The following is a 15,251-nucleotide window of genomic DNA, read 5'->3' on the forward strand; positions in this document are numbered from 1 at the left end:
ACAACATTTTTTTGGTATTAGTGCAAATAATTTTTACTACGTCGTCAGCCACAAGTTTGGTGAACTGTTGCCTTCTTCGTTTTTAGTGGATGGGTGGCGAGTAGCGGTACATACCCAATTTTTTGTGCGGTGCGTAACCGTTCATAATGGACCATGACGACACCATGACACACAGACAAGTCAAGACCTTAAGGTTCTTCGCACCTAAACCAGGTTCTACAAAGAGCAAACTCTTCTATAAGCAACTCAGTTGAAGTTTGTCGTCGTACATGCACGTAGAATTTACAAGCAGAGCGCGAAGTTCTTAAGCACCCATTCTTAAGGGCCCTGTGTCACACGGAAAACCATGCTCGCTTCTTTGCAAGCTGCTGGCAACAGCTCGAAAAACCGTGACGGCGGGCGTCCTTGCGTCAGAGGACACTTGAGAAAGTGCCAACTTCGTAGCAGCTGTACTTCGTCATTAAGCTCATAGCTGCGATTGTCCTATCAAAAGCGGTGATAGAATCTGATGAATTTCTTGCCATAGAGAAGGGTGGGTAGACCACTTCGTGCCGACACCTAGGGGCATAGGAAAAATTTTTAACGGAGAGTGGGAGAGGGGGGGGGCACCTTTTTAATTTTGAGAGTAGCCCCTCTTAAAAATGGTCATTTTTGCTCTGCATACCACGGGTAAAACATTTTGGGTTGGGGAGGGTGCATGGGTATGGTGTGCCACCCCCTTTATACACAGCTGCCAATACATCGCTCTATAAGATGCAATATTTTTACGATGTAGCAGTCATAGTGTGCACCAAAACCCCACCAGAAGTGAGTCAAGAAGTTTAATGGCGCCTGTTGTCGTGGTCTCCTGAACCTTTTTTGTACGCCCCTCTCTTTCCATATGATTGGACATTCGTGAACCCGAATTTACATTCGAGGGCACGTGTGTTCTTGTTCTTCGCCCTAATCACGATGCGGCTACCTTGTTTGAGTCTACAACCAGAACTTTCGAGCTTAGCCGAGCAATCTATCACCCGAGTTTCCACAGTTGCAATGTAGTAGGTGTAGTGCATGTTCGTGAAGCAGTTATGCACCGCTGCTTCATCGTCGCCACAACTGTAATGTTTATTTTCCGAATATCGCAAAAAGGATGCAAGACCAGATATCAGCCGTACCCGTATCACTCCATCTCTCTCCTTTTTTTCATTCGCAGTTTGCAACGAGTACCACTTTGGGCAGACATGTGCCCACAACTGCACCGAACTTTCAGCCCTGGCCTTTGGCGATCCACGTTGTCGGGGCATGCTGTTCTGCCTGCCTGATCCGTACGGTTGCTCCTGCTATCCGGGATTCCGAGGAGTAGATTGCACCGATAGTATGTGATCGCGCTGCATTCACCATACCATTTTGCGCACAGGGAGCCGAATGAAATTCCTATATCCTGCCTTATAGCTCATTCTGCTGTTCCTTCATATCCTTTTCGTATAATAGAAAGCTTGCTTGTGAGTTTTATGATGTGCCCGCCACAGTCGTTTGTGATACTGAAAGCACCCCGACAAGCTTCAGCTTAAGAAAGAAAACTCGTTGCCATGCTCAACTATAGTCCTATACAACTTAAGATGTCCGGAGAGACTCCGCCCAGACGACTGAAGCGCGATAGGCGGTCGCCTCTGCTAGTAAAGAAGTAGTTCCGCTCATGAACGCGGTGATGTACTCCAAAGGGGGAGTCACTTGGCGTCTGACAAATGACGTCGGTTCAAAGTGCACGTCCACTGGTTCAGGATCGTACCTTAGTGCCTTTCGGAAAGAAATGCCGCGGACTTTTAAAGCTGTATCCGACTATAGTTGTTATTCATTGTGAGGTTCAATAGGGCCTTTACTTAAAATAGATAGTTGTACGAAAACCCGTATCGTAAGCAACAGATATGAAGACAATTTAATTGTATTCAGCACCCTTTTGATCTTCACTTGATCAAACCTCAGGGATTAACTTTCAAGTTGTCGATCGAATTTTTCTCGTCTTGCTGTGAACAGTTCATGGGGGGAAGGGGGTGGAGGGGGCATGATCACATATTTTTCGTATGTTAAAGCACGTGCTTGTATGTGCGTGCTCATATACTCACACACAATGTAAAATGTTCGGGGGGGGGGGAGAGTTTTTCATCCCGCCAAATGAGACCCTCTGTCTACGCCTCTGCTATCAGATAGAGCAGATATAGCAGAAAGTTGCGATACTTTTTCTATCTTCTTGGCATTTTGTTTTAGAATTTTGAACTAAAAAGAGCATATCTGAATACCGGAGACTCTTTCTGATCTTCATGTAAAGTTCAGGAAGATTATTTCTTGTAGACAAACATTTAGATACAGCTTCTTCCCGTTGCTATGGTGCAGTTCAGTCGCCTTTATAAATTTTTCTTGCCCTTTTTGAACTTCTTTAAACATTGAATGACCAATAATTTTCGGAACCTTCCAGCCTGCGTTGCTGGTGTCCATTGTTTGAGTTGCTTATGTAACGTGGTAGTAGGAATGCTTTGAGTCAATTGCTTTTGGGTGCTTCAATTGAAGTGCTTCAAGTAATAGCAGAACGTACGTGTTGCCTTGAACTGAGAAACAAATATTTAGTCGCGAATGGTTTCGGGAGGTGTCCTCCCATTATGAGGGATTAGTGGTAATCCTTTGTAATGAAAGCCCGCCAGTTCCAGCCATTTCGCGCGGCGCGGCCAGTAAGAGCAGCGTCTTAAGGCCATGGCAAACAGCGCCACCAAGCGCCACAGACTGGAAGGTTATCTACCAAATATGAACCATAGAATGAATGGCTATCTACTAAATTTGAACCACAGGCTGAGCACTTGTCTACCATATATGGACCATAGACTGAACGGTTGTCTACCAAATATAAATCAAACTGAACGGTCGTCAACAGAACATCAACCAGATACTGATCGGTTGTCTACCAAATAAGAAGCACAAAGTGAGTGTTGTCTACCAAATGAGGACCATAGGCTCAACGGTTTTCGACCAAATAAGAACCACAGACTGAACGATTTTCTACCAAATGAGGACCAACCAGACGAAACGGTTGCGTACCAAAAAAAAAAGACTGAGCGATAGTCTACCAAATAAGTGCCAAAGACATTATGATTGTCTAACGAATGAGATTCACAGACTGAGCGATTGTCTACCAAATAAGGGCCACAGACTTAATTGCTGTCCAACAAATGAGAACCACAGACTGAGTGGTTGTCTACCAAGTAAGTGCCACAGGCTAAAAGATCGAATAAAAACCACACACTGCACGGTCGTCAACAGAATAGCAACCACAGACTGAGCGGTTGTCTACCAAATAAATGACTGTAACGATTGTCTACCAAATAAGACCCACATGCCACACCGAACGGTCGACCACCAAATAAGAACCACAGACTGAGCGGTTGTTCAACAAATGCAGTCGTCATGTCTCGCGAATGCTTACGCCCTCATCTTCATTCTCATCGCTAGGAGCCCCGCGCTTGGAGTATCGCCTTTCGGGAGAGGCCCCAAGGCTTCTGAACGTACGAACTGCCGTTTTACGTTATTGCTTGAAGTGAGCAATGCAATTGCTAATAATAGACGTCTGCTAACTCCGGCGTATTTCAGGTGTAATTTAAGTCTCTTGATCAGTTTTCGCTGCTTCCTTGGAGGGGATGGATGTAGACCACCCCGGGCGCCTGCCGGCACCAGCGGCGTCAGCGGCGGCCGCCTCCAGGAAGCGGATGGGACAAGCGAGTGACAGCGACCGTGAAGATACTCATGCTTACTACCTCAGCAGTGAGGACTTTTCAGATGACGGTTTCCAACCTGTGCTGAGCCGCAAAGCGAAGAGGAGGAACATGAGGACATTCTCATCCTCAACTATTCAAACTGTAAGTGAAGCGCCAAAATCGAACACTTATACCATCCTGTTTCTGCTTGCACTTCCTACCGTCAGCATGAAACGCCTTAACAGACAGTCTGTGTCGAGGTCTCTGGAAACGCTCGTGCCAAATGAGATCACGGACATAAGAGTGAACGCCAGAAATAATATACTGGCTGTGGACGTTTTGCACGCAAGTGCGTTGGGCGTTCTGCGCAGTGTAACTGACTTGGACGGCAACCAGGTGCGCTCTCATGTTCCCTTGGGATGTGATGTAGTATTCGGCGTGATCTACGACATAGATGTGGCTATTTCCATTAATGACTTACAATTTCTTGTCAAGTCAACAACTGATACTCCAATTGTTGATGTCACCCGGCTAGGCAAGTCTCGCTGTGTGAAGATTGCGTTTAAGAGCACATCACTCCCCTCTCATGTGAAGGTGGGGTACTTCAGACATGCTGTGCGGCCATTCATTCCAAAGCCTCTCCAGTGCCGTAAATGCATGAAACTTGGACATGTGAGCAGCGTCTGTGAGAATTCGGTGGTATGCCACCGCTGCGCCGGGCCCCATGAAGCGGATAAGTGCGTCGCAAATGTCAAGAAATGCTCTAGTTGCAATGGATCCCATGAAGCCACATCGAAGGACTGCCCGCAGATTCAAAAGGAAATTGCCATTTTGAAGGAGATGGTGCGCGATCACTCATCTCATCGAGAAGCCGCAGCTAAAGTCTGAAAGCGTCGTTCACGTCGACGTCGGTCTTCAAGGACGCCCGCTACCTCCTCGACACGCTTGCCAGATCCCTCTTCAGTACCACCTCCTTTGCCTCCCAGACCACATGCCGTGGGAAAGGCTGTAAAGGACAAAGCCAGTCAGCATACCCTAACTGCGACAAAGTGGCCTGCACTTCGAAGGGAAGCAGCATCAAGCGAACCGAAGGAGTTTCATGACGGCCAGTCCGCGATCCCGGTTCGAGATCTTTCCAACCAAGACAGGCAAGTGACTGCAATCGTGCAATCTTTAATTGCCACGATTCGCACGCTACTGAGCAGCATACAATCTCCGTCTGCTAAGAGTGCACTGCAAATACTGGATGCACTGAATCCAGTTCTTGCTAACTTCGTATAAGCACAATGGCTCAACGAAATCTCATCTTCCGCACTGAAGTTAAATGTGCATCGATTTTTCAGTGGAATGCCAGAGGCATGAAGTCCCGTATCTCGGACTTTCGCCAATTTGTCCGGGCCAATCAATTCCCTATACTTGTCATATGTGAAACAAACGTATCAACGCCTTATAGATTGTCCGGTTATGAAGCTTTTTGTTCAGCCGCTTGCGAAGAACGAAGCAAAGTAATTGTTTACATTCGCACAGACTTGACTTATCTCTCACACCCAATAAGTTCAAATGACGGCAATCAGTACGTGTGTCTTCGTGTGAAGAAGAATGCAGTTTCCTTCACGCTTATTGGTGGATATATATCTCCGTCATCGCGATTTGACTGCGACAGATTAAAAGACATCCTAATGAGAACCGATGGGCCTTGGATCATCACCGGTGACTTCAACGCCCATCACATGCTTTGGGGGAGCACTAGGATGAATGCCAGGGGCCGGAACATTGTCACATTCGCTTCCGATTACGATCTTTCCATCATGAACGATGGTACCCCCACGTATCTGCGGGGTCTCACGTATGGCAGTTGCCTTGACCTGACATTGGTGTCACGGTGCTTCTCTCACAAAGTTAAATGGTTTTGCGATATTGAGACTCATGGGAGTGATCACGTACCCACCTACGTGACGATCGATGGTATCATAAAAAATTTCTCTTCCGTTGTTGTAATTGGCACTGACTGGTCGATGTTTACATCGCGTGTTGAGGACGCTTGCCAAGAAGGCCTCGCCTGCAGCCTGGAAAATACCATAGCGGAAGCTATGCAAGCGTCCAAATGTAAAATATCATTTTCGTCTAAAATAACACAGTTTGACATCGAACTGGAAAGATTACGAGCTATACGAAGGCGTGCTGAACGACGATACAGACGCACAAGATCAATTTACGATCTGAGGGAAGCAAGGCGGCTCCAGAAAAAGATTCAACGACGCATTTACAAGCTGGAGAGCGAACGCTGGAAAACATTCTGCGAATCTCTAGACCCTGATAAACCGCTGTCATATATCTGGAGAACAGTTCGTGGTCTTCGCTCCTCTCCGCAACAACGGCACCCTTTCAAAGCTTTGGCACTCCATCATGGAAAAACAGAACTCGAAGTGGCTGAAGAATTTTGCACGAGAGTTGCCGGGAATATTATGAACGAGAGCATCGACGCCGTGATCGTTACTGAGACGTGATTACCAGAAATGGATATTCCGTTCACCATAGAAGAACTGGAAGGTGCTTTAGTCGCTTCTAAGCGCATGTAATCGCCAGGTCCTGATGGTATTACTTATAGTGCGTTGGGACACCTTGGACAAAAAGCCAGAAAACAACTTTTAACATGCTTCAACAACTCCTGGCTCAGCGGCAGTGTTCCCCGAGAATGGAAAATAAGTCGATTAATACCACTTTTGAAATCGGGAAAATCACCATTGGACTTGACAGCGTATCGCCCTATTGCCCTCGCAAGCTGCCTCGGAAAAGTGATGGAAAGAATGGTTCTATTTCGACTCGAGTGGTACTTGGAACGATACACAAAATACCCTTCTTGCATGGCAGGCTTTCGTCGGGGCCGCTCCTCAATCGACTGAACAAGAAAAAAAGTCGCAAGCGCATATCAGTGGCACTCTTTCTTGACGTGAAGGGTGCATATGATAATGTAGCTCACGATGCCATCCTCACTTCTCTCGCAGCAATGGGTATTGGTGGACGAATGTTTCATTGGATAAAAGATTATATAACTGGCAGGTGTTTCTTTGTGCAAACATGTGAGGGTACAACTGCTGAACATTACACCTACTGCGGAGTACCTCAGGGAGGTGTTTTAAGCCCCACACTGTTCAATGTTGCCCTCATTGGTCTGGTGAAGGTTCTGCCAAAGTCGGTGTGCCTATCCATATACGCCGATGATATTTGCCTCTGGAGTGCTGCAGTTACTCGCCCTCAGGTGCGTGCACGAATACAGCGGGCAGCAACCCTCACAACAGCCTACCTTCAGAAACAAGGCCTAACTATATCAACTGTGAAGTGCGCGTTGATGGCGTTCACACGCAAACCAATGACGCCATACCCTGTTTACATCAATGGACAGAGTGTCAAATATGCACGGACGCATCGTTTCCTGGGCATAATAATCGACAGAAGTCTTTCGTGGATCCCACATTGTGCGTACTTGAAGAAGAGACTGCTATCTATTGTGCATATAATGAAATTAATGTGCGGGAAAGCATGGGGAACTTCTGTGGCCTCCATGCTACAGCTGTACAGGGCCCTATTTCTGGGTCTATTGCGCTACAGCTTGCCGGTACTGACTAACACTTGCAAATCCAATACTCAGTCATTGGAGAGTTTGCAGGGTCAGGCATTGCGTATCTGCCTAGGGCTGCCCCGATGCGCTTCTACTTATGCCACAATCATGCTTGCCAAAGACCATCCGGTCAGGACATATAGAGTTGTGGATTGCCTCAGAGCGCACATTCGACATGCTAGCCGTGTCTCCGACCACCACTTGACCCTTCTACCCCCCAGAAGACCACGTGCTATGTTTTCAGACGTAATAGCCAAGCACCTAAACAGCATTCCATCAGGATATACGCCAGCTGCGAGAATGGCATGTCCTTTGTGGTGCCTCGACCAGCCGCAAGTACGTCTAGAAATTCCGGGAATAAAAAAGAAAAGCAATCACTCCAGAGTTGCATTGAAACAAGCAACACTGCTATTATTACATGAGTTGTACTTAGACCGAACGCAGATATACACTGATGGGTCCGTCTCGTCCAGCAGCTCATCAGGTGCCGCTGTAATTCCGGCTGCAGCAATGACAATCAAGTTTAAGTTGTCGCATATGACTACATCTACGGCATCAGAGCTTGCTGCTATAAGAGCTGCTTTACAATATCTCGTTCAAGAACGTCCAGGAAAATGGGTCATATTCTGCGATTCGAGGGCAGCGCTTCAGAGTTTGCAGTCTGCCATGCGTAGGAGGAGTCATGACCAATTCGTACAAGAAATAAGACGTTGCCATCATGAAGCTCTAGCACGAGGGCATGATATTATATATCAATGGCTGCCTGGACACATCGGTATTACCGGAAATCAATTAGCCGATGATGCAGCCCGCTCAGCCCATGAGGGAACCCGTGTAGTCCCGATACCTCTATCAAGGAATGATGCAGCAAGACAACTTTACCTGCTGGCTCGAGATCTCACACGCACGTTCTGGTCGTGTACCAGCTTCCAAAGGTGTCAATTTCATGAACTGGATCCTTCGCTCAAGCTAAAGCTACCACCACAACTTTCCCGCTCCGATGCGACACTGTTATGCCGCCTTTGGTTGGGTGTTGCATTTACAAAGGTGTACTCCTTTCGCATTGGTATGGCAGACACTCCTACATGCGAATACTGCGGAGCTGAAGAGACCATCGAACACGTCCTGTGCAGCTGCGCTTGCTACGACACACAGCGATGCCAGCTCCGGATGGTTTTGAATCAACTTGACCCCGGACCATTTCGTGTGCAGAAGATACTAGGACCTTGGGCATCTGCCTCAGTTGCGCAGAAAGCAACTATACCACTGCTAATTTACCTAAGGTCAACAAACCTGAGCGACCGCCTGTAGACTGTGTGTGCTCCCCGAGTGTGCTCGTGATTGTGTGTACCTTCTCATCTCTCTGCGACCTCTTTTCTCCCCTTTATCTCTTCCCCAGTGCAGGGTAGCAAACCGGATGTGTGTCTGGTTAACCTCCCTGCCTTTCATTGCATCTTTATCTCTCTCTCTCTCTCTCTCTTTACCTTTCTGAAATAAAGACGTTGTTGTCGTGAATCGGCCCTTCAGGACAAACAACAACAACAGAAAACGACAAGAAGAACAGCAATAAGACATTTCTTCCCCCCCCCCTTTTTTTTTAATTGTGCTCGGCATTTGTTTGGGCTTTCTAGGGTTAACCATATTTGGTCATTGTCATCTTGTGCATGCAATGCTGATATTTTTCAGCACTAAAAAATGAAATCCCGCGCATTTAGTGTGTGCAGCAGGAACCTACGGTGCCGACTGCAAGCAGATACGGTTATGTCACTGCCAAAATGGCACCGGTTGCCACCCGCAGTGGGGAGTGTGTACCACCAAGATTTGCGAAGAAGGCTACAGAGACCCACCGTTTTGCGAACAAGGTAAGTTGATTCAAGTCTATTTAGAAACAGTAATATCTAAGCGTGGTACGAGTGATATAACGCAGCAAAATAAAAATAGGGTGATTGTAAATTACTCAAAACAACAACAAAAAAAACATGTCGCGAAACTGCACTGAGAATTAAACACGTGACGTAGCTTGACTTTGCCGTCCAGTAAGAGGGCCAGCCGATGTTAAAGCCAAGGCGGACATCATGAATGCACATTTTGACACGACAAACGAAAATTAGGCTCGAATGCGAAACACGAGTGTTCCGCATTTGCGTGATTCCCTCGAATTTTGTTCCCGTTTTTTTTTTATTTTTCTCTACCTTAAAATGGCCCTGCGACACTTTCTTTTTAACATGCTCAGAAAACGCTGCCGATTGATAATCGAGGCTGCGGTGAACCCGCGAGCCAAACATTACAGCGCAGCACTGGACAAAGAGTTTATTAATTATGCAGTAGCGTTAAACGGCTCGCAGCGCAGGAATTGTGACGTCAGCGTCAGTGTCGGCTTCAATAGCCGTGAGCGAGAAATAGCCGTTAACCATCAGCACAAAAATCGAGACAGGTGCAAAAAAAAAGTTACAGACCTTGAATTCGCGTTGGGATTGAACGCATACGTTTACCTTTTCTAGCAGGTGTTTTACCACAAAGCCACTTCATTGCATAAAACTTGTTCGATTAAAAAAAAAAACCGCTGTGGTACTGTCATATAGAGGGAGTAGTCTCTTTAACATATGAAGGAAAGTTGTGTACACTTAAGGACTCGTTCTTCTTTGTTAGCCTTAATATTATTGATATCCAACCGACAATCATGTCAAGGAAAGTATAGGAAATGTTATATGAGGTAATTGTAATATAAACGTGAAGAAAGAAAGCTGGATGAAAAGATAACTTGCCCCAGGCAGAGACCGAACCTGCGGCCTTTGAATAACGCGTCCGATGCTCTACGAAACTGAGCTACCATGGCGGTTTTGCCTCTCAGCTTTATTGGGCATATATGGAAATTAATCGTTGGGGCGTCAGTCAGCGCCACCTGTAGCCAGGACGGCGAGTATCGAATACATTTTTTCTGCCTGTTTGGCGTCACGTAGCACTTATTACGAACTGTCAGCTTACCAATGATCCCTGATATACTACCTGAAGGCACCAAGTCTGTCAGAACGAGACCCGCGCGCGCTATGCACGAAGGGAAGAAGTGTATACTCACGGACTCGTTTTTCTTTGTTAGTCACAATAATATGTGGACCTAACAGACAACCATGCCGAGGAAAGTATAAAGAATATTGTATGAGCTAAATGTAATGTAAATGGGAAGAAATCAAAATGCATGAAAAGTCAACTTGCCGTAGGCATAGATTTAACCTGCATCCTTCGAATAACCAGAGCTTAGTGCAATTCTAGAGAATTAGTGGCAATCTATTCGTGAGCCAATGAGCTACAATAAGAAGGTAATTCAATGTTCGCTTGGAAACCTTAAACGTAAGCACGTAAGAATATCTTTCTGGCTGGCTGCACTATTCTTGAGCCTACAACAGTAACTGCCAAACTTTAGGGCAGTCTCGATGCAATGCATCCGGTCAAGTACTTTTTCTTGGTCACGTGGTTTCACAGCCTGTTTATGAAAAAAAAAAAAGTTTAATGCACTGAACGTTCTTCATTTGCGTTGAAGCGTCAAACAGAAGGTGGTAAATGTATTCTTTCTACTAAACAATTTGCGAATCCACTACGCGGGTCATAGGTAGACACCAGCCAAGGTGTGGTAGTGGTCGTGGCGCTCAACTGTTGGTGTGACGGTCGCGGGATCGAATCAGGACTGCGGTGGCCGCATTTTCTGTACCAGCGAATACGCTTGCCCTCTCTTTATTTAGATATAAGCCTACGTTAAAGAACCCCAGGTGGACGAAATTTCTGGTGCCTCTCGTTACAGCGTCTCTCATACTCACATTGTAGTTCGGAGGCGTGAACCACTCTCCCCAATTATTATTCTAGTTGGGAAAACAACCAAATAACAATGCTCGATTTGGTTTAAACGTGCGTAGTAGTAGTTCAAATGTGTGGATACGCGACAGCTATGGGACTTGGGCCTAGAAGAATGAAGGAAAAAAACCTCTTCGTCCAGCGCTTTACCTAGCGATAATTCTGCTCAAACATAGCGCTAATATTTTGGTTATGTAGCACTAATACAGTTTTTGTGTAGGGTGTTAGGTAATTTTGGGTCTTGCGCTCAATCATGTGATAATTCTGCTCAAACATAGCGCTAATATTTTGGTTATGTAGCACTAATACAGTTTTTGTATAAGGCGTTAGGTAATTGTGGGTCCTGCGCTAAATCCTGTGATAATGTCGTGCTTGTATAGGTTTTTGTGAAGTTCGAAATCCCGCGCTTAGTGCAGCTCTGATAACACGAAACCATGAAGAGTGCGCACCACAGGCAATCCCACAATTTCTTTGGAAATGGAGTGCTGGCCGAGGTAGTGGCGCCTTCTCTGGCGTGGTGAGGATATGAGCCAGATCTTTCACAACCAAGTTCTCGTAATAATGGGCCAATCATGGTAATTAATTCTTGGTTATTACAGGATTGTATAATACCTTAGACCTTGTTATAGATTATTTTGAACCTGTAATATTGTAAGTCTTGTTTCCGGCCTTTATTCACAGCCGCGTAACCATGTGACATGAGACAGTGGATTGACAACAAACCAGGGCCATGAAGTGCTACTTAGCAAAAGTATTGACGATAGTTACCGCTAAAAGAAAAAAAAATGATTACGTAACGCTCTCTTAAGACACCCTGTGCCCCACACAGCAGCTAACTGTCAAGCCATATGACGAGAGAGTGATGCGATTAGTTCAAACAGTTTGCCGGCTAAGAACCACTAAAAAAGTGTGGTGGCGTTTGGCAATGTCATGTGTATTCTAGTAGCCATGCTCAAATATGGATAATATGCCCGTTGTAATTAACATTCCAAACTTATCCACGGGAAACCTTATAGCGCCACTGGAAGGAGTGCGTGCCCAGTCTTTGACATGCTTTACGAATGCTGTTGTTTCAGCGTATCCCGTATTGACATCATTCTATGTCAGTGTGATCGATGATAAAACCATCAGTGTGAATTGGGAAGCCTGGTCGCCAGATAGAGGAGACAAGGGTGTCGGAGAGCCTAATGGCTACATCGTACAATTCAAGGTAAGTATTACCTCACGGACGTCCTTGTGCCAGATTCTTTTAGAGGATGTCTATAAACATTGAAGACGTCGCAACAGCCTCTAGTTCGGAATACGAGGAGGCGTTACCTTTTTAAACATGGGCACGCGCATGGAAAGTGCCAGCCCCACCTGATCACCTCAGGAGGGGGGGGGGGGGGGCGTGCTTTTACTTAGTTGTACATGCCCCGTTATTCATGAAAGCTGTATTCACACGACGGACGTGATTGCGGACGGATCAGTCACGTGGCATGTGACGTAATTCAGATCTCTCCGCAGGCAGCATTCACAGGACAGGGGAGGAATAACGCTACAAACGCGGATTTCGGCATTGCTCCCCGAGGATAACAAAAGTGATTTCGGCGTCCGTCTTTTCACGAATCGGTTGCGCATGGGCCGAAGTGGCAACGTTGGAACGGCTGACGTATGGTAACGTAGAACGCCATCCACAGGCTCGATTCACAATTTGATCCACCGTGTGAAATAGCTTAAGGAGCAGAGTAAGGACAAGAAGTTTCATGAGAATCATGGTGATCGAGGGCACATGATATTCTGCATGCATTCAAGGAATTGTTCGCTTCTAGTTTTCGCTCCCAGAAAGCCAGGGACCATTGTGAGATCCACGTCATCACATTATTTCAGGTCTTTTTTTTTTCAACACTTATGAAACATGTTGTCCTAGTCGAGTATTCCCCTCCACCAATTTATTTTTCCAAGGGGAGTCCAGCAGACGTTTAAGCTTTCGTGTATGAATAGCGAAACACAGACGGCAACACAGTATGAAATTCCCGCTTTATTCGGACGCATCTCCCAGAGACAGCCATTCAAGCTATTGCATTGCATCGTAGCCTATAACGCGCATCTCGAAAATCGAGTTCTGCTTCATGTGTCAGACGCCCGGCCTTTCGCATCCTTACTTTTAAACTGTCGTGCCTCAGCGCATCGACCCTCCTATACGAGTACGCGATTCTAACACACGTAATGTTCATACAAGAAGCAATGCCTCGTTATGAAGGCCTTTCTTACACCGTTTTTATTGTAAAGCGGCCCCCCAACACTTTTCAATCATTTTCAGAAAAAAGCTGCCGATCGGTAGTCGAGGCTCCCGAGAACATCGAGTCAATCATTACAGCGCAGTACACGTCTTTGAATGTACAGGTATTTCATTGCGATAGCAATTATGTGGACCCTCTCAACTGATTTTGGCCGTCGTCTTCATGCGCCCGGTATGCAGATGTATTTATATATGTAAAGAAGGCACAATGAAAAATAAATCAATGGAAAAAATTTCTAAAGCCTCTTATCGGGGATTCGAACAAGCGAACCCGCGCTCCGCAACCTGTTGCGCCAGGCAACACAGCCAAACCTCGTGCGTGTGCCGGTGATATAACGGTGTACTATTCATAGGCATCCTTTCTCAATTACTTGAGGTGATTTATCGAACGACTGCTTGATTGATAAGTGGGGTTTAACGTCCCAAAACCACCATATGATTATGAGAGACGCCGTAGTGGAGGGCTCCGGAAATTTCGACCACCTGGGGTTCTTTAACGTGCACCCTAATCTGAGCACACGGGCCTACAACATTTCTGCCTCCATCGGAAATGCAGCCGCCGAAGTCGGCAGCCGAGTACATTAGCCACTAGACCACCACGGCGGAACGTTCCTTGAGAGGTTTCACAGCGATTATCTGTACCCATTCTTAGAAACTACGTGCGAAAATGGTGACATAACTAGAACGACATCACTGCCTCTTCTTGATTTAGTTATCTTGATTTAGTTATCTCTCGGTCCGTATTTCTACTAGCTTGGTTTTTTTAGGACAATTTGCTATATTACAAGACCACTCTCTTTATAGCTGTGTGTCTGTGATAGCATCAATAAATCACTTTACAAAATTAAACGATATGTCATGTTTTTTAAAGGAAATTTTATGCAGAGGGTCTGTTTTCGTGCATACTCTAATAACCTTCGCACGATTCCTGGGTTTTATTTGCGCAGCATAATTCCGGATTCGCATATAGTTGTGCACCAGTCAATTACAGAATCTTGGTGCTTTTCAACGAGTATCATTAGATGTCGATCGCGTGTCATTGTTTGTTACTACATTCATTCGTTATCTTTCGCTTAGTGGTAGCATTCATCGCAGGCCAACGATAGTCTGTCTAAGCTAAATGCGAAATAAATCAGATCATAGTTGATACTTATTTACAACAAGAACAACAATTGGTCTATTTCTCCACACAAAACAAAAAATCAAACCGCAACTTCGTTTCGCCGATACGTTCATGATTCTATCCGATAAAAACACCGCGTTTTGCCATGCCTATTCCCCGTTACTTCTCGTTCATATTCTGATGAAGTGATAAATACGGCTCCACCTAACCGAGGAAGAAAAGGAGACACCAAAGCAAAGGAACACGCATGCACGTACGAACGCTTATGCTTCGACGCGATACATTCACACACACAGCATGTCACAGACACCGACCACCCAGCCCCCTTTTATCAAAGCGTGAAGGGCGCTACCGTTTTGTAGCAACGCAAAACAAATCTACGTAGACTAGGCCGCGACGATTGCTGTCTAGAGAGACCACGCTAGCGCCGAGCGTTGGACTACTTTTGTGGGCACGCTCCGCAGGCAAGCGGTGGCGGAGCGTGTCGCTTCCTTATACCCAGAGCATGGTGGCGATTGCAAAAATTGTCCCCGTTTCACTGCAAATCTTGTCGAAAGACGATAGTCTTGCCTCTGGAAAGAGTGAACATAACGTTTATTTGATGTTGTGCGCGAGTGGATTGCTTAATTGTATTCTGTAGGCGCTGCGTTAGAGTGCCTCGAT

The 15,251-nt window shown here is 46.0% G+C and overlaps 1 protein-coding gene across 2 annotated transcripts in view; it reads left to right on the forward strand.

Moving 5' to 3' along the window:
* LOC119181715 (receptor-type tyrosine-protein phosphatase kappa-like) overlaps positions 1–15,251 on the forward strand; it is a 131,769-nt gene that overhangs the window by 38,164 nt on the left and 78,354 nt on the right. Inside the window, exons 10-12 of one of the 2 annotated variants that reach the window (XM_075875614.1) lie at positions 1,193–1,354; positions 9,054–9,200; positions 12,261–12,394. In XM_075875614.1, coding sequence (XP_075731729.1) covers positions 1,193–1,354; positions 9,054–9,200; positions 12,261–12,394 — 443 coding nt within the window. The remainder of the gene's footprint in view (positions 1–1,192; positions 1,355–9,053; positions 9,201–12,260; positions 12,395–15,251) is intronic. The other variant, XM_075875615.1, reaches the window with a different exon arrangement.

The sequence above is a fragment of the Rhipicephalus microplus genome, chromosome 10 (genome assembly GCF_043290135.1).
Source record: "Rhipicephalus microplus isolate Deutch F79 chromosome 10, USDA_Rmic, whole genome shotgun sequence".
NCBI lineage: Eukaryota > Metazoa > Arthropoda > Arachnida > Ixodida > Ixodidae > Rhipicephalus > Rhipicephalus microplus.